This window comes from Mus pahari, chromosome 22 (assembly GCF_900095145.1).
Source record: "Mus pahari chromosome 22, PAHARI_EIJ_v1.1, whole genome shotgun sequence".
NCBI lineage: Eukaryota > Metazoa > Chordata > Mammalia > Rodentia > Muridae > Mus > Mus pahari.
The window spans coordinates 12,397,915-12,416,978 of record NC_034611.1 but is presented as its reverse complement, the minus strand read 5'-3'; the positions used below and the strand labels follow the sequence as shown (position 1 = coordinate 12,416,978).

Here is a 19,064-nt window from a genome sequence, read left to right as displayed (position 1 = left end):
CAATATGAACTAACCAGTAACCCCAGAGCTCATGTCTTTAGCTGCATATGTAGCAGAATATGGCCTAGTCGGCCATCATTGGGAAGAGAGGCCCCTTGATCTTGCAAACTTAATATGCCCCAGTACAGGGGAACGCNAGGGCAAAGAAGTGGGAGTGGGTGGGTTGGAGAGCAGGGAGGGTGAGGGTATAGTGAACTTTTGGGACAGCATTTGAAATGTAAATAAAGAAAATATCTAACAAAAAAGTGTTTGAATGCAAGAAAGAGTTTTCCAAAAATTTGTTAGCATGTTTTCATGTGAGTTTAACCAAATTTTATGTTTTCATATGATTTCAATCAAAACATATGTAGTCTGACTTCTAAACTGTCAAACCAAAAAGAAGCAGTGTATATGCTATTGCAACTTTCTAGAGGTACAGGAAGAGAGACCTAAAGTGGGGTGTTGTAATGTCTTAAAGGAAGACTGAATGCATTACTCCACCAAAAATGTACATGTTCTTACATCCATTCTCACTATAGCCTAAGAAAGCCAAGTTTAAGCAGACCATGCATGTGTGCCTTGCAACAGTAGCTCAGGAAATGCCTTTGTGCCTGCCGTCTGTGGTATATCTCCAGTGTCAGCAGCCTATAAATTATTTGAGCTCTCCTCCATTTTGTCTGTAGCCTCCACTCCCTCATTGCCATTAATCACTATAAAAGAACTTACAAGACTACACTGAATTCATGACTCAATTTTTATTTTGTACCTAGGATGCCCATTATCAGTCTGATCAGTCTGTAGTGTGCAGTCACCTTTGTGTGGTTTAATATTTGATCCAGTCTACCTACTCATTATTACATTTCAAGACAGCTGAAGCCAAGTTTATTTTCCTCCCCATTCTACTCCCCTACACACCGGCTAGTCTCATGACAACTTGTCACAAGCTAGAGTCATCACACAGGAGGAAGCCCCAATAGAGAAGATGCCTGCATAAAATTGGACTGTAGGCAAACCAGTAGGGCATTTTCATAATTAGCAATTGATTCAGGATGGACTAGCCCATTGTGGGAGGTACCATCTCTGCACTGATGGTCCTGGGTTCTAAAGAAAGCAGGATAAGCAAGCCATAGGAGCAAGGTAGTGTGCAGCACCCTTCCATGGCCTCTGCATCAACTCCTGTCTCTATTTCTTTCCCTGCTTCAGTTCCTCTCCTAACTGCTGTTGATGATGAAATGCTACATAGAACTCTGAGTGAAATAAACCCTTTCTTCCTCAAGTTGCTTTGGTCATAGTGTTTCAGTACAGCAGTAGTAACCCTAATACAACTTACACTGTCAATCAGTAAGGCACAAGGTGTGTGTGTGTGCGTGTGTGTGTGTGTGTGTGTGCGTGCGTGTGCGTGTGCGTGTGTGTGTGTGTGTGTGTGGTGACTGAATAAACAAATCATGTAAAGCATCTGTGTTTATCATAAGCAGTAGTTTTTTTCATTTTGCTCAAATCCACATATTGGCCGTGATCGCCAGGTCAGCGCTACTGCTAGGTGATGGACCTTTAGGGAAAGGTCTTATGGAAGGTCTTATTTTTATAGGACATATCCTTAAAGGGGATTGTGGATTCACTCTTCCTTTCTCCATTCTCTCTCCCTCTCCCTTTTCCTCTTCCTCTCCACTCTATTTCCATTTAAAATATAATCGCTTGCTTCCAAAATTCATTCCCAACTTTGTCCTATGTGGTGATGCTGTTAAGAAAATCCTGGTTTACACTACTATACAGACTTTGTACTTCCAAAATGTTGAGCTAAATATAACTTTTTTGTTTATAAGACAGCTCCCTGTGGTATTAGTTGTAGTGATGCAAGAATAACTAATTAGTACATTTCATTTGCTTCATTAAAAAATTCCATGGTTCCTACCACTCAAAATTTTAATAATGCCAACATTGAAAAGTATTTTATAAGAACAAAATTTATAGGAAATATGACAGTTTCCTCTGAGTTTTTTTTTTCATTCATAAAAAAAAGTCTATTTCCGAAGCTGTCAGCTAGCATACTATTTTGAGCCATGTCACATTTTGCTTGAGGTAGCCAACTCTAATTTAAAAGCCTTTGCTTCCTGACACAAACTTAATTCTTCTGTGAGAAATCTTAACTAAGCACATGTTTCTCAGAAGAGTAATTCTTCACACTTCTCCATGCATCTATGCTATATTGAATATATGCATGCAATCCGGAATTAGTCCACTACAGCAAAAAGTCACAGTGCTGATTTCTTATGACTGGTATCCTAATGATGTAGGCATGTCTGTAATACTTTTTATTCTTTGACAATTTCAAGTATCTATCTGTTGAATTTGAGTTGTGTTTCTCTCTCATTATGTTCTCTTACTCCTCTTCCTCTGAAAACCTTTCCAAAACCTTCCTACTTTGGTGTCTTTTCTTCTTTCTTTCTTCCTTCCTTCCTTCCTTCCTTCCTTCCTTCCTTCCTTCCTTCCTTCCTTCCTTCCTTCCTTCCTGTCCTTCTTTCTATCTTCCCTTCTTTCCCACTGAGTTTAATTGAGGTTGCCTGCCTGAACATAGTGGGTGGAGGGTATGGGTGTGGGTTACTTATTGGAACATGGACAACATATGAGTGGCTACACTGTAGAAGAAATTTATTCCCACAGAACCCATTACATGCCCAAATCCCACAGTGAATGGTGGGACCTGAAGAGCCCCTCTTCAATGCATCACTAAATAATTACAGGTCTGGTCATCAGGTCTGGTCATCTGCATATCTTAGGCAGACCACCACAACGTCAGTGAGTTGGCAGGTGCAATGAGCTTGTCATGTCCAGAAGACACGTGTGGCACTCTTCTCCAACCTCTAGCTCTTAAATTCTTTCCATCCCATATTCACAATGTCCCTGAGCCTTGGTGGAGGTAATATACATGAACTGTTTCAAGCTGAAGACTCTATAGTCATTCATTCTCCATAATTGATTAGCTGTGGTCTCTGCATTAACTGGTACCCACTGTAGAAACAAGCTGTGCTGATGAACTTTTAGAGACACTAGTTTGATGTTGTGTCCATTTAGCAAACAACAGTAGTGAGTTCTCTTGGGGACTATGGTCTTCCCAGATACAGGCTCCTAATCACATTTACAGTACAAGACATCAGGTTTCTCTTGAAGAATGGGTGTCAAATCCAATTTAAAAGTATTTAACTACCCTCATAGTGTCATGCCACTATTACATCAATGGGCACATCTTGTCAAATGGGTCCTTTTTATTAATTACTGTTTAAAAGAAATAATGGTTGATAGCCAATAAATAATTTTCCAAAATCATTTTGTTAAAAGTAAAATTCCAGTTATGTATAAAAATGAGTATATTGGGAAAAAAAGAAAAATTCAAAAGCTGGTATGGTGGCATGCAACTTTACTTTCATTCTTCTGACTGTGGATTATGAATTCTGGGCCAGACTGAGAAAGTACTATGTTGTTTCTTTCTATCTGATGATGGTTACATCACAAAGCACAGAATTCGATGGATGTTGTGCATTATCCTTGCCAGTAAGAATATATTTGAGAAAAAGAAAATGATCAAACAAATATAGAAATTAGGATTTGGAGTCCTTTGTTCATGATCCACCCCATTTTGTGTCATGGAAATGGGAGTTGCTTTGATTGTGTTAAATAATATACTGTTCTTCCTAAAGCAACTGTAAAGAAGAAACAAAGAAGAGAAGCAAACCAAAGAATGAGAGCAAGGCTGTTGCTTACTTTCTGATGATGACTGTGGGGAACCTCTGGCCTTGGATTCTGGTGGTGTGGTCTTGTCTTCCCCTTGGCTGGGTGTTGCAGACATTCCCATTGGGTTTTCTCTGCCAACTGAAATTAAGATTGATAAAAACTGAAAGGCACTATTCTTTCAAAACCCCTGCCTCTTCTCAGCATATTCCCCATATGCTCAGTTCCAAGTTTTTCGTTTTCCCATTGTTTGCATTTCAATGCCTACTCAGTTCATTTCACTTTTATTACACAGTTACCAGAAAATGACTATTAGTTCTTACCAGCAGGCTGTGCATAAATGGAATTCCTATAAAGCCTACTCACTGCTCTGTATTCCACACAATAGCCTAACATCACAATATGAATCAAATGACTTACTCAAGATGTTTTCCTTACTGATTCTAAATGAGAGCTACTTGAATAATCTGCTGCTTTGCTTTTCTCAAAAGAAGAAACAGCCTAAAGCATCATTCAAAGAGAGCTTCACGATATCTTACTAGAACGTGAAAACCAATGAATTGTGTGTGTGTGTGTGTGTGTGTGTGTGTGTGTGTGTGTGTGTGTGAAGAAAAGCACTACATAGTTTTCTGTTATTTATACAAATGCAAGCAGTTTGGGAGGCTGATTCAAAAAAAAAAAAATAGGTACCTCCAACTTTACTGAACAACTTTGATTTAAGCTCCTTATTCAACAATGTTACTTTTACTTAGATTGCCAAAGTTAAGTTGCATTTATTCTTTAAGATCAAGAATAGGATGGGTCCTATCTCTTAGATGACAGCCATTTGGATTATGAATGTCAAGTTTTAGAGAGTGCATCCACAACATTTTTAAAGATGTCTGACTATGTAAGATTATAAGCAGTCAATAACATCACAACTTCACTCAAAAACTTGGATGACTCATAAAATTAGAACGCACACAAGCCTCCTAGGTGTGGAGTGAGTGACACTAAATGAAAGAATGGTGCACAGATAGCAGGACACTGGGATCTGAGACATCGTAACTTATCTATATCCAGCATGGATTATAAGATATAAATTCACAATAATGAGCTTTTCAACACCAAGTCCTATGAAGTACTGGTTTTCCCATTTTATTTATTTTTAGCATAACTTTTAAGCACTCAGGATGGATAACAATAAAGGAATTAAAAATATTAAAAAGGATAATTGGCTAGACTTCTACATTTTCACTGGGACAAAATAAAAACCTGAAGGAAAAAGATTCCTAAACACAACTTAGGGTCCATTTGCCTATGCAAATAATACATATCTAGGATTATGAAGGAATATGAACCAATCTTCCAGTTGTCATGATATTAGAAAAAAGAAATGCATAAAACATAATTTTTGTGCTTACAGGGTTACAGTCCAGAGGATCACAGCTAGAAGATGACCTCTTACACACATGGAGAGTGCTTCAAAATACTTAGGCAAAACACATACAGGAAATAAAATGAAGAAAGCAATAGCCTTATCCTGAGACTGAAAACAAGCACAAAAGCGTCTGCACATAGGATTACCACACGCATGACTATGAAATGAGAAATAACCTAGCCCGTCTCTCTACCTTCCCTGAACTAACTTCTCAGTGTTCCATCTGGGCCTCTCCAAAGTGTCGATGGTGTCTATTTGCTCGTGGAAAATGTGTTCGGCAAATACAAGAGCAAGAAATCTCCTGTGTGTATGCAGAGGGAGCAGTTGACTCACGGAAGGTGGTTCAAGTTCTAAGCACCAAAAAAGCCTTCCAATAAGACTCTGGATTAGAGCCTATACTACCAGCGTGCTCTCCTATCTAATTTTCACAATTGTAAAAGGAGTGTGAGGGGCTGTGGATGTAACTCAAGAGGTACAGTGCTTACCCATCATACATAAAGCCCTAGGTTTGATCCCTAGTATCTCATAAAACTGAGCATCATGCTACATGTCTATAATCCTAGCATCCAGGGAAAGGAGACACGAAGATCAGTAGTTTAGATGTCATCCTTGGCTATTTGTGAACATAGTAAGTTTGAGATCAGCCTGGTCTATATAAAACACTATCTCAAAAATTAATTGATTAAATTTAAACTTAAAAAGGAAAATTAAAAAATTAAAATTTGAATGTAAAATTTTATTAGCCACAATGTAAAATGATAACTGCAACAAAGATAAAAGAACTGGAATTTTCTATCCATATAATTAATTATTCACATCTGATGGTATCTCATTGTAAACTCAGTGTCAGTTTTAAGAGTCTACAAAATTAATTAATAAAAAATATTATGTTTTTTATAACAAAATATAAGTAATTGAAACAATGAATTTCTGTCACATTTTTAAAAAATTACTGTATGTATATTTAGAATGTGATGAACTGGCTACTATTGCACTTAGATTTTATATACAAATAATTTTGTTTTCAGATTTTTCTGAAATCAAGCAAAAACAAGCATTTTAAACAAAAATATCTGTAAGACTTCATAGGGGACACGAAGGTATTTGTGCTCACAGACATGCACTAGAGGACACTGGAACATAAAGCACACGAGGTTGGTCCTTCAAGACAAGGATTCCAAAACCTGTTCTTCCTCCAACACCTGGAGCGGACATGATTTCTAGCCTGTGATCTTTATGTTTTGTGTGCGGCTGGGGATTTTTCTGGTACTGTGTTCCCCCAGACTCTTATCACAAATCTGATTTTCTCAGTCCATCTATAGAATCTATCTTTTGAATCTTCCAAAGAGTTTTGATGTAGTCACATCCGATGCTTCTAGTTTACTTTCTTGCTTGGAGAGCTTTATGTGTGCTTTGTTGTGCATGCAGGACTGAGTTAACCATCACCAAAATCATTTTCAAAAATATTGTGCTGAACTTAAATATGTGTAAAATAAAGCACTTGGGGGTAGACTACTGATGTTTGAACAAACACTGGCTACTGAATCATGTTAAGCTGAACTGCATTTTTGCCTCCTGTGGCTCATCATTTTGTGGGCTGTCAAAGTTAGAGACCCCTCCCATAAGACATAAAGTGAAATTCTTTTTTGTGAAATCTTATTTATTATTATTATTATTATCATCATCATCATCATCATCATCATGATAATTATTGTTATATACTACTGCTGTGTGTGTGTTTGGTTTGCATGATATGTATGTATCTGTATCTATTTCTATGTCTATATATCTATATCTATGAGAAAGAGAGAGAGAGAGAGAGAGAGAGAGAGAGAGAGAGAGAGAGAGAGATTATATAGATATATAGGCACATTCATGTCATGGCACAAATGTGGAGTTAAAGACAATTTTGTCCACTGGTTTTTTTGTTTTGTTTTGGTTTGGTTTTGGTTTTTCAAGACAGTGTTTCTGTGTAGCCCTGGCTGTCCTGGAACTCACTTTGTAGACCAGGCTGGCCTCAAACTCAGAAAATTGCCTGCCTTTGCCTACCGAGTGCTGCGATTAAAGGCGTGCACCACCACTGCCCGGCACATCCATTGTTCTTTTACTTTTCTATGGGTTCCAGGAATTGAACTCAATTCATATAACATGTATAGAAAGCTCCTTTACCCAATGAATGATCTTAATGAACCCAAGAAATCTTTACTATAACAAAAACATAATATTTAACCCAGATCTTTAGTTCTACATCTTTTTCAGATTGTTGAGCTAGTGTCTATTGATTGTTTTATAAAGAGGGTTGCTCATACCACAATATCTGAAAATCAAAAAAGAAAAGACAAAATTGTGTGTATGAATTAAGCCAGTACCCTAAGGTCTTGAATCTGTTCACTCTGGCCTCTGTGTTATATGTAAGAAGGAGGACACTGAAGCTAATGGAACATTCACATTTCAACTCAACTTAGGTTATCTTAGGCCCACACAGAGGAATGTTTCATTATTTGAGTTTATAATTGTTGGTAGCACTTGGAGTTATGGGAATGAATGAAATTCCAAAATAACCCATAAGTCTTGATAATGGATGGAGAATCTCCTGACCATTCATTCAGCATAATAAATGATCATGTTAATTGAAATGAGTATAACAGCAAATACTTGTGCAGCACTCACAGAACATCAGACATCCTTAGATGTTAAATCACATGGTTCTTATGCCAGTGCTGAGTTAGAGCATTCTGGTCTTCATTTTATAGAAGTGACACATATGATCCAGTAGGTGTATGGGCACCCAGCTGCTGAGAGACCAAACTCGGGTCTGAATATCAACAGCCTTACCCTCACAGCCTGTGTACTGAAAGAGCACCTTAGTGCTCAATTCAGCTATCTTCCCAAGCCTCTTGCTATTTGAAGTCAAACCTCATCTATTAGAATACCCTTGTCCTACAGGATTGTGTAACTTTTCTGTTCTCTTTCTGCCACTCTTTCCTCTCCACCCAAGCTCCTTGTTGTGCACAGTCTACTCTGAGTTTCAAAAAGTGGTGAGGGAAAGCCTTGGATTGTGTTGAAATACAAAAAATTCAAAATTCATCCACTTCAAAGCTTTATTGTTTTTTGCCTCTTCCTGAAGATTCAACCTGTCAACCACACTTATATAGTGCCGATTCCATAAGATTCAAATTATCCTAAAATTATAAAAGTTACTGGGGTAGTTACTGAAAAGTTTCAATAAACAGTTTATCACACTCATGAAAGCTTGTATGGGCTTTCTGGGAGAGAATTGTTTGTATTTGTTATGAAAAAACCCTAAGACTTTGCACATTAAAGGAACACTGCCAGTGAGCAACCTCCCAGTCCATCCTAGCAAAGTTTTTAAGTATTTTTGCACCACTGATCATTTTGAAGGACCTAAGGAATATCACCATCTTTTTACCTCAAATAAACATTCCTGCATATTTTCATAGGATTTATTTACTAAAATTATGCACACTTGTAATTTCAAATATTCACAGACTCAAGCAAAAAAAAAAATCTTACTACACTATGATGTTACTATTCTTATTTGCATATAACAAAGCAGAATATGAGATGTTTATTTAGGGACATGCTGCTAGCACATCAAAATGAAACCCAGGCATGACATACTACTGTGTGAATGTTACATTTGCTTATTCAGTACATAGAGCCAACTTACCTACTTTGAAACTAGAGCTATACTACATTTACAGATGCCATGAGATGGGATCAAATGGTGTGCGTTCATGTACTGAGTGTTCAGAGAAGCCGACTAATAACAGCAGGAAAACAAAGGGGTTGACAGGATACGTTACAGAAGAACACTCACGTCTATGCTTTCCTGGGCTAGTAGGTAACTCAGCAATCCTGAGAAAATGGCATTGGGTTGAGGATGAATATCTGTCTATACACACAGCAAAGGTCACCCTGCGCATAAGAACCAAGCTTTGTGTTTTCCTTCTGTGGCATGTTCAGTGTCTCTCTACGAGCAGTCGCGGCTGCTTACTCTGCTGCTGTGCTCTTCATTATCCCAGACGGGAAATGCACAGCTTGGTCACAGAAGCCAAGGGGCTTGCTTTCTGAGTGTGAACATACAACCCCCTAACACTGGGATTTTCCCCAGTACTGGGAACCAAGAACTGGAACTGCATGTAAGGAAGCATTGATGAAAACACAAGGCGTCCATGTTTTCTAACAGAACTGAATTGTGGAGTTTGTAAAGTGACTTTTGCCTGTGTGTTGGCAAGTACAGCGTCTTAGGACCCTTCATCAATCATCCCTTCTTTCCATCTTCTATTTATCTTTATACATTTACTTATGATTATCACTAGTCATTCTTCGTTATCTTCTTTGTTCCCTTAAGTTTCCCCTTCATTCTTTTTCCCCAGAAGCATGCTGTCTCCTGCTAGCCCCTCGCCACTCTTCTGCTGCACCCTGCTACCTTCTGTGTACTCTCATGTCATCTGCTGCTCTGCAGAGTTGCGATGGGCAATCGGACACCCATTGTGCTCAGTGAGAGTGGCATTCGGTGACAGGCTGTGGGGAACACAGGGTGGAGCCCGACAGTTTTTTTTACCAGTCCAACCATTTGTAAGGTGTTATCCACAGACACTAAAGGTTTAAGGGAAGTTGATGCAGACAAATATAAATAACCATGTCAGGAATATGTATATACTATCATGAACTCAAACTGCATTCTTGCTTTAAACAATCTTCTGTAAGATATCACACAGATGTGGGGCACACAAAGAGAAATGCATGTGCATACACATGCCCCCACAGACTCTAATAAGAAAACAGAAGCTAAAAGCCATATTGACTAAGTAAGAAATGTTAGATTTTGGTTAAGCCAAAAAGCATAAAACAGCACCAGGCAAGATTTATGAGGAAAAATGAATACTGTTGAGACATTTTTAAAATATAATATTGCTACTGAATTGGTCTCTTTCTTCAAGCCAGGATATGCCCAACTTAAATTATTTAAATAAAGTTCTCAAATCCTTCATTTTCTAAAGAACCTGAACTTATATATATATGAGAAACCATTTCAAAATAGTCCCACTTTTTCTTAACATTTCACGTTTTCTCACCTGCATTTTATTTTTAAAACAAAGTCCATTTATTTTCATCTTAATTCTAACCTGCATCCCCTACTGTTTCTTTAAAACTTGTAGTATTAAAAATTGTCAGGTATGAAGCTGAGAGCTCTGAGAGCTCTGCCCTCCGTTAACATACATAGAAATATTCGTTAAGATAAAATATTCGGTGTGCATTTTATTGACTAGTTATATGTCAACTTGACAGAAGGAAGAGTCTTCTGAGAGCAAGGAACACCAACTGAGAAAAGGCCTCTACAAGATAAGTACGCAGGCAAGGCTGTAGAGTACGATAATAATTATTGACTGATGTGGGAAGATCAAACCTATTGTGAGTGGCACCACCCTGGCCTGGTGGTCCTGGATTCTATAAGAAAGAAGGCTAAGAAAGCCAATGAACAGCACTCCTTCATGGTGTCTGTATGAGCTCCTGCTTCCAGGTTCCTGCCCTTTTTGAATTCCTGTTCTAACTGCTATTGATAATGAACTGAGATAGATAGATAGATAGATAGATAGATAGATAGATAGATAGATAGATAGATAGATATAGATATAGATTATAATTGTGAGTAAAATAATCCCCTTTCTCCCCAAATTGCATTTAGTCATGCTGTTTCATCACAGCAACAGTAATCCTAAATAAGACAGTAATTGGTAACAGGATCATTGGCCATTATATGGCAAACATGACTACATTGCTTTGGGGAAGATTGTGGAAAATGGAGGATTATGAACAGATTTTAAAATGTTGGGCTAGAACAACTATTGAGTGCTCAAAATTTGGTGAGCTGTTCTGTGAACACCAAGTCCTGACACTATTGCTGATGGCAAGAAGTGCTTTCAAACAGGAGCCTGGTATAGCTGTCTCTGAGAAGCTCTGTCACACCTGACTAAGACAGATGCAGATACTTACAGCCAACCATGGAATGAGGTAAGAGACCCTTATGGAAGAGTTAGGGAAAGGATTGAAGGAGCTGAAGAGGATTGCAACCCCATAGGAAGAACAACAATATCAATTAACCAGACCCCTCAGAGATCCCAGGGACTAAACCACCAACCAAAGAGGATACATGAGTTAGTCCATGACTCCCACTACATAGGTAGCAGAGGACTACTTTATGTGGCATCAATGGTAGGAGAGGTAGTGAGCTTGCTGCCCTAATGAAGAAGGATGCTAGAGGGATGAGGCAGGTGTGAGTGGGGGAGTGGAGAGCACCTGCTTAGAGGTATAGAGGAGGGAGGTGTGGTGGAAGGTTTGCAGAGGGGAGACTGGGAAGAAGAACAACATTTGAAATGTAAACAAATAAATATTTTTTCAGAAGATTATCAAGAAAAATGTAGATGATAGATGCCTGTTCTGTGAACTTCTAAGGGAATTTTGAGAGTCACTTGAAGACTCTATGTGGGTTATTCTGTGTTTTGAAAATTAAGTGGTTCTGCTGACCTGGGGCTAAAGAATTGGCTCTAATTAGCAATATACCAGGATCACTAAAGATAACCTTTGCTTTACTAGGACAACTGATGCTGGTTAGCTAGCTTTGAGAAATTAGCAGTGATTAAGAAGAGACCAGCATCACTGAGGTGACATCTTCTGGAAACTATTTCCCCAGAGTGAACACACAGAAACTTGTGCTACACAGACAGATAATGTACTTCATGCTGGCATCTTAATATGGTACTGACTTGGAAGGCTCAAGGGTGACAAGGAGAGCAGCTGATGTGTGACAGGACTGGAGTTCCTGAACAGAGCCTGGGAGAAGCTATTGGTGAAAATGCAGCCCAGTTGCAGCATTTTGAATATAATGTTACTGAGGTGACTGCCAAAAAAGACCCCAGCCATGGAGTAGAGTCAGGGTGAGCCTAGAAGACAAGCTCTGTGTATTGCTGACAGTGGAGCAAGAGAAGTGATCCAATGTCTTTGCAGGAACCCAGGAGGTCCTGCATAAATCCCAGACATTTGACAATGAGTTATTTGCACTGTTGGGAGTTTGGTTTTTCTTGGATCTCATTGTGATTGTGCCCTGCTGTTTCCCTCTTGGAAGTACAGAATATTTAACTTATTTAAAAACTTTATAATAGTCCACAGTTGAAAGATATGGAGACTTTTAACTTGTTAGTGTTTGAGTGTTTAAAGACTCTGGGATGTTTAAAACATTTTACATAGTGATGTTGATATTAATGTGTGATCTTGGAGATGATTAATAAAGAAAAGGCTATAGCTTAAAAATGATGTGCTTGATTATCAAGTTGACCAAAGGTCAACTGTGCAAGCTAGTCTGTCAATCGACAGAAGCCATATTATGTGTACACACAATTTAATGTTATAAAGTACCCCAAAGTAGTCAAAACTCTGTAATTTATGTTAATTACTTGAAAACTTGAGGGAAGCAGTCTTCATTGATCATTTTTTCCATGCCATTTTTAGGTATTATTATGAGGGAAAAAAGTCAATAGCTGGTATTTTCTTACTAAAACTACAATGAAACGTTCAGACATTCTACAAGGGTCATCATAAAGTCAACCAACTTGAAATATTTGAAGTAAACGTACATTGGATGACACGTGGGTAGAAGCAAACAGTCTCATCTTTAGTATAAATGACGGGTTTTGCCTGTCCATCTGGTTGAAGTCCAACAAACAGTCCTGGGCTCTTCAGAGATTCCAGACTTATAGATGCATTTTCCAGATTCTTCTTGATTTTAAAATGACAATCAGTGTCCCCAGTGCCCTACAAGTGATATAACATGATTTCACAAATGTGAGAAAACACTGGACACAACTGAAAGCCACTCATTCCCAAGAGCATAATTTTTCTTCTTTTTCAAGCTATCAGCATAAATCTAAAAAAAAAAAATAATTTTTTCCATAAGCTCTAGAAACAGAGACTGTATGACGGGCAAAGAAAATGCTCAAGGCTAGGGACAAAGGACTCTGAGTCACAGGGAAAGGCCACTGGGTGGGGTTCATTTCAGAGTTGCTCACCTCCAAAGGTGGATACAGAATATTAAAACATGAAACTATCTTTTTAAAAATAAAGTCACACAGCCAGGCAGGGGTGGGGCACACCTTTAATACCAGCACTTGGGAGGCAGAGGCAGGCGGATTTCTGAATTCGAGACCAGCCTGGTCTACAGAGTGAGTTCCAGGAGAGCCAGGACTACACAGAAAATCCCTGTCTCAAAAATCTAAATAAATAAATAAATAAATAATTTTAAAAAGACACACATTGCTTAATGACAAGGATACATTCTAATAAATGCATCATTAGTTCATTTATCATTGTAAGAACATCACAGATTGCATTTATACAAATGTGTGTGTGTGTGTGTGCGTGTGTGTGTGTGTGTGTGTGTGTCTGTGAGAGTGAGAGAGAGGTGTGTGTTTTACAGTCCATTACTTCTATGGCTATGATGATCAAAAAAAATAAAGGCAATAAAGAAGAGAGAAAATATTAAATAAATTGTAAATATATGACATTAAAACACATTTTAATGTTTTCATAGTAAACTTTTCAAATGTAAGAAGAAATGTGCTATAATGTAGTTGTAAATAGTCAGTAAATACACACCAGCACAATACTTCATCATCATTGTCATATACTGTATACCATGTAAAGTTGTATCCATACACTTTCATGCAACTGCCAGCACAAGTTTGTTTACACTAATATCATCACAGAAGCGAACAATGTCACATTATAACATTATAACTATATCAGCAGGTGAGAGGCATGCTTAAGTTCCATTATTTTATGATACAGTTACAAAAATTATCAAATATATAATATAAAATTCTCTAAAGCATAGACAAGGGTCAGCTTTAATCACGTGGGCATTCACAGTGGAAATCATGTAATAATTTCACGTGTGATTGCGTACTTTTGAGACTGAATTTTCAAGTACGTGCAAGGTATTTAAAGATTATCAATAAAACACTCAAGTCAGGCAATGGTGGCACAATCCTTTACTCTCAGCATTCAGAAGGCAGAAGTAGAAACTTCATGAGTTTGATGCCAGCCTGGTGTACAAAGTGAGTTCCAGAACAGCCAAGGCTATACAGAAAAGCATGTTTACAGAACAAACAAACAAGCAAACAAAGAAACAAAACCACTTAAAATTAGAAGTTATTAGTAACCACGAATGTTGCCATCTCCTTTTTTAAGGTACTCATAGTATTAGAATATATTTAACTATTCAGTGCTTTGAACTTTTTGTTGTAAGGTTTAAAAGTTATAAAAAAAAATGAGTTTCATGAAAATGAATTAAGGTTTCTAGTAGTAATTATTATTATATTTAAAATAGAAGACTATATTCTGTTCTTAGGGTGATGTCAGTAAGAGCCAAATGTCTGTCTGTCTGTCTGTCTGTCTGTCTGTCTGTCTGTCTGTCTGTCTGTCTGTCTCTCTCTCTCTCTCTCTCTCTCTCTCTCTCTCTCNCACACACACACACACACACACACACACATTTTACAAATGCAAATTAACCGATGTCTACTTTCTTCTGCTTTTGCTATTGATAAAATATCATAAATGGCTTTGACTTGTCCATGGCTAAACACCAAACATCACAAAGAAAAGTAAGAGTAGCATAAAGGGCTTTCCTGGTGGTTTCTATATAGCCAAGACACCTCTCCATTAGGAAATGTTGGGTTGCTTCTGCTTTTGTATTTGTTCTTATTTCTGAGAATTTCATATTATAAATTTTGATCATACTCTTTCCCCTCCACCACCTCCTCTCAGATTATTCCCATCCCCTTTAGCCCCCCGAATTTGTATTATTTTCCTGTCCTTGAAAAAGAAAAACATAAATTGCTATTTGTGTTGGCAAACTCTTCCTGTACATGAGGAATGCCCTAGAGTGTAGTTGATAACCTGTTGTCACTCCACTAAAGAAATTGAGTTTCTTCCCTTTCTCAGCTGCTTGTGGACGTTGTACATCGTGGTGCGCACTAGGCTCCGCACCACGATGTACAACGTCCACAAGCAGATAAAGTTTACAAGACCAAGGGGCCTCTCTTCCCAATGATGGCCGATTAGGCCATCTTCAGTTACATATGCAGCTAGAGACACGAACAAGCTCAGGGGGTACTGGTTAGTTCATATTGTTGTCGCACCTACAGGGTTGCAGCCCCCTACAACTCCTTGGGTACTTTCTCTAGCTCCTCCATTGGGGGCCCTGTGTTCCATCCAATAGCTGGCTGTGACCATCCTGAACATCTTTTAAGTTAAGTGTGAGACTGTGTGCCACCTTCTTCTCCTTCTCTGCTTGAAATTGTGTAGGTTTTGTGCATGCTACTACACTCTGTGAGTTCATATGTTCATCAGCCCTACTATGTTTATAAAATGCTGTTTTCTTACCTATCACCTCTGCCTCTTACAATCTTTCCATCTCATCTTTCACTTATCCTTGAAGGGAGGGATTTGGTAAAGACTCCCCATTTAGAGTTAAGTGCTCTGAAGTTTCTCATTCACTGAACATTGTCCAGTTGTGGGTCTCAGTGTCATCTCTTCAAGAGAAGTTTTTCTTGTAAGAGTTGATGGATAGACTGATCTATGGGTTTACTATACCATTAAGAGTTGTTTGTTGCTGTGTTCATTTATAGGAATAATAATATTTTTCCTCAAAGGCTCCTGATCTATCTAGTTTCGGGTTCTTGCTCTCATTAACGTGTAAGGAATGGATTCCATTTTATGAAGCAGGCCATAAATACATTTTTTTAAAGTAGTTAAGTACTCTCATAAAACTAGTGCCACTATTGTACTAGTGGGTATATTTTATGGGCATGTTGTTATTGTAGTTCACAGAGTTTGTAGCTGGGTAAGATTGATGAATACAGTTTTCTTCTGGTAGCTTGTAAAGTTCCTTCTATCACCACAAACAATGGTCAATAGGGATGAAACTTGCAGTTCAGCACCAGCTCAATTTTTCCATCATTGATGCTATAAGTATGTGATACCTTTAACAATAGAGTTTTATCTTTAGGTTGTAGAGAGTAACCAATAGCATTGACAATAGCCTATAATGTCTGGCTGGCCTATAATGACCCCTTTGTCTAATATGTCCAAAAAAATGTAACCCATTCTTGGCAATTTGGTTTTTATTTGGTATTTCATCTTGCTCTAGTCAGAACAGCTATGATTAATGATAAATAATAACAAATGATAGTAGATGCTGTTGAAGATGCAATGAACATCCCTCACTGCTGGAGGGATGCAAAGTGGAGAAGCTACTATGGATATTGGTGTGGAGGTTCCTCAAAAACCTATAAATAGATTTGTATGGTGTCTGGTTGGAGTATTGTCTCTCACATTATAATGGTAAATTGATTTAAATTTCTTTCATATGTTTATGTGTCTTAAGAAGCTTCTACTGTAGTAGGTTTCCATGTGGCTTTTCAAATGCCCTTTGGTGTTAGTCCTCTTCATATTCCTTCACAAACCCTAAATACCTATCTTCCACTTCATTTAGTCCCCTGTTCTAATTTCTCCTTTATTCCTTTATAAGTATATTTTATTCTCCCTTCCATGGTAGATCTTATCTTTCCCCAGTCCCATACTAGCCTCTAGAGGAGTAGCCACTAGTCCTTTGTGGTTATTCTAAATAAAACACATATACCTAATGCTTAAGCATAGGCATTAAGATGAATAAATAATAAATGGGACCTCATGGCACTAAAAATAATCTTTTTTTTCTTTTTTCCCTTCCTTTTTTTTAGATATTTTCTTCATTTACATTTCAAATGTTATTCCCAGAGTCCCCTATACCCTCCCTCCACCCTGCTCCCCAACCCACCCACGCCCGCTTCCTGGCCCTGGCATTCGCTTGTATTTGGGCATATGATCTTCACAAGACCAAGGGCCTCTCCTCCCATTGATGGCCAACTTGGCCATCCTCTGCTACATATGCAACTATAAACACAGTTCTGTGGGGGTACTAGTTAGTTCATATTGTTGATCCTCCTATAGGGTTGCAGACCCCTTTAGCTCCTTGGTTACTTGTTTTAACTAATTCTTTAGGGGACCTGTGTTCCATCCAATAGATTACTCTGAGCATCCACTCCTGTATTTGCATAGCCTCACAAGAGAAAGCTATATCAGGGTCCTGTCAGCAAAATCTTGCTGGCATATGCAATATTGTCTGGGTTTGGTGGTTGTATATGGGATGGATCCCCAGGTAGGGCAGTCTCTGGATGGTCCTTTCTACTATCTCAGCTCTGAACTTTGTCTCTGTAACTCCTTCCATGGGTATTTTGCTCCCCATTCTAAGAAGGAACGAAGTATCCACACTTTAGTCTTCCTTCTTCTTGAGTTTCATGTGTTTTGTAAATTGTATCTTGGGTAGTCTAAGTTTCTGGGCTATTATCCACTTATCAGTGAGTGCATATCATGTGAGTTCTTTTGTGATTGGGTTACCTCACTCAGGATGATATCCTCCAGATGCATCCATTTCTCTAAGAATTTCATAAATCCATTGTTTTTAATTGCTGAGTAGTACTCCATTGTGCAAATGGACCACATTTTCTGTATCCATTCCCTCTCCTGGGCATATACCCAGAAGATGTTCCAACTTGTAATAAGGACACATGCTCCACTATGTTCATAGCAGCCTTATTTATAATAACCAGAAGCTGGAAAGAACCCAGATGCCCTTCAAAAATAAGCTTCTTATAGCAAAGGACACCACTATCAAGCAAAAAGACAACCTACAAAATGGGGGTGGAAAAAACTTCAACTACGTATCTCACAGAGGGTTAGTATCTAAAATATACAAAGAACTTCAAAAGCCCGAACATCAAGAGAGCAGATAACTCCGGTTATGAAGAGGCATAGAACCTGATAGAGAGTTCTCAAAAGGTAGGAAACAAATAGCTGAGAAATAGTTTTTAAAATGTTCAACATTCTTAGCTATTAGGGAAATGCAAACACTGAGATATCATCCTACCCACTCAGAGTAGCCAAGATTAACAAAACAAATGACACGGAGTAGTAGTGAAGATGAAGGAGAAAGGGGCTTCTCATTCATTGCTGGTAGGAGTGAAAACTGGTTCGGGCACTGTGAAAGATAGTGTGGCAGTTCTTTAAAACCTTAAAAGAGATCCACCACACAGTCTACCTCTACCACTCCTGGGCATATATCCAAGGGACTCTGTATCCTCCTCTAGAGGTGCCTGATCATTCATGTTTATCACTATACTACTCACAAAAGCAGGAAGTGGGCAGCCTAGATGTTTATCAACGGATGAGTAGATAATGAAAATGTGCAACATCTACACAGCAAAGTATAACCCTGTTGTGAAAGAAATGAAATTTGTAGGTGAAGAAATGACGCTGTCAACAACCACCGTGAGAAATATAAACCAGACCCAAAAATATAACATGTCACATGCTTTCTCCTATTTGTGGATATTAGCTTTGACTCTTTTTTTCCCTTTGTGAGCTTTTATATTTTTTGAGTGAAATGTTTGCATTTTTAATTATTATTTTCTTTATTTACATTTCAAATGCTATCCCAAAAGTTCCCTATAGCCCACCCCCACCCCTGCTCCCCTACCCACCCACTCCCACTACTAGGCCCAGGCCTTTCCCTATGCTGGGTCATATAAAGTTTGCAAGACCAAGGGGCCTCTCTTCCCAGTGATGGTCAACTAGGCCATCTTCTGCTACATATGCAGCTAGAGACTCGAGCTCAGGGGGTACTGGTTAGTTCATATTGTTGTTCTACTTACAGGGTTGCAGCACCCTTCAGCTCCTTGGGTACTTTCTCTAGCTCCTCCATTGGGGATCCTGTGTTCCATCCAATAGCTGACTGTGAGCATCCACTTCTGTGTTTGCC

General features: G+C 38.4%; 1 protein-coding gene across 1 annotated transcript in view; it reads right to left on the bottom strand.

Moving 5' to 3' along the window:
* Window positions 1-19,064, bottom strand: part of Rp1 (RP1 axonemal microtubule associated) — a 238,420-nt gene that overhangs the window by 54,925 nt on the left and 164,431 nt on the right. The window contains exons 16-17 of the mRNA XM_029533310.1: window positions 12,784-12,961; window positions 3,739-3,846 (exon numbers count right to left, since the gene is read on the bottom strand). Of these exons, the coding sequence (XP_029389170.1) occupies window positions 3,739-3,846; window positions 12,784-12,961 (286 nt within the window). The remainder of the gene's footprint in view (window positions 1-3,738; window positions 3,847-12,783; window positions 12,962-19,064) is intronic.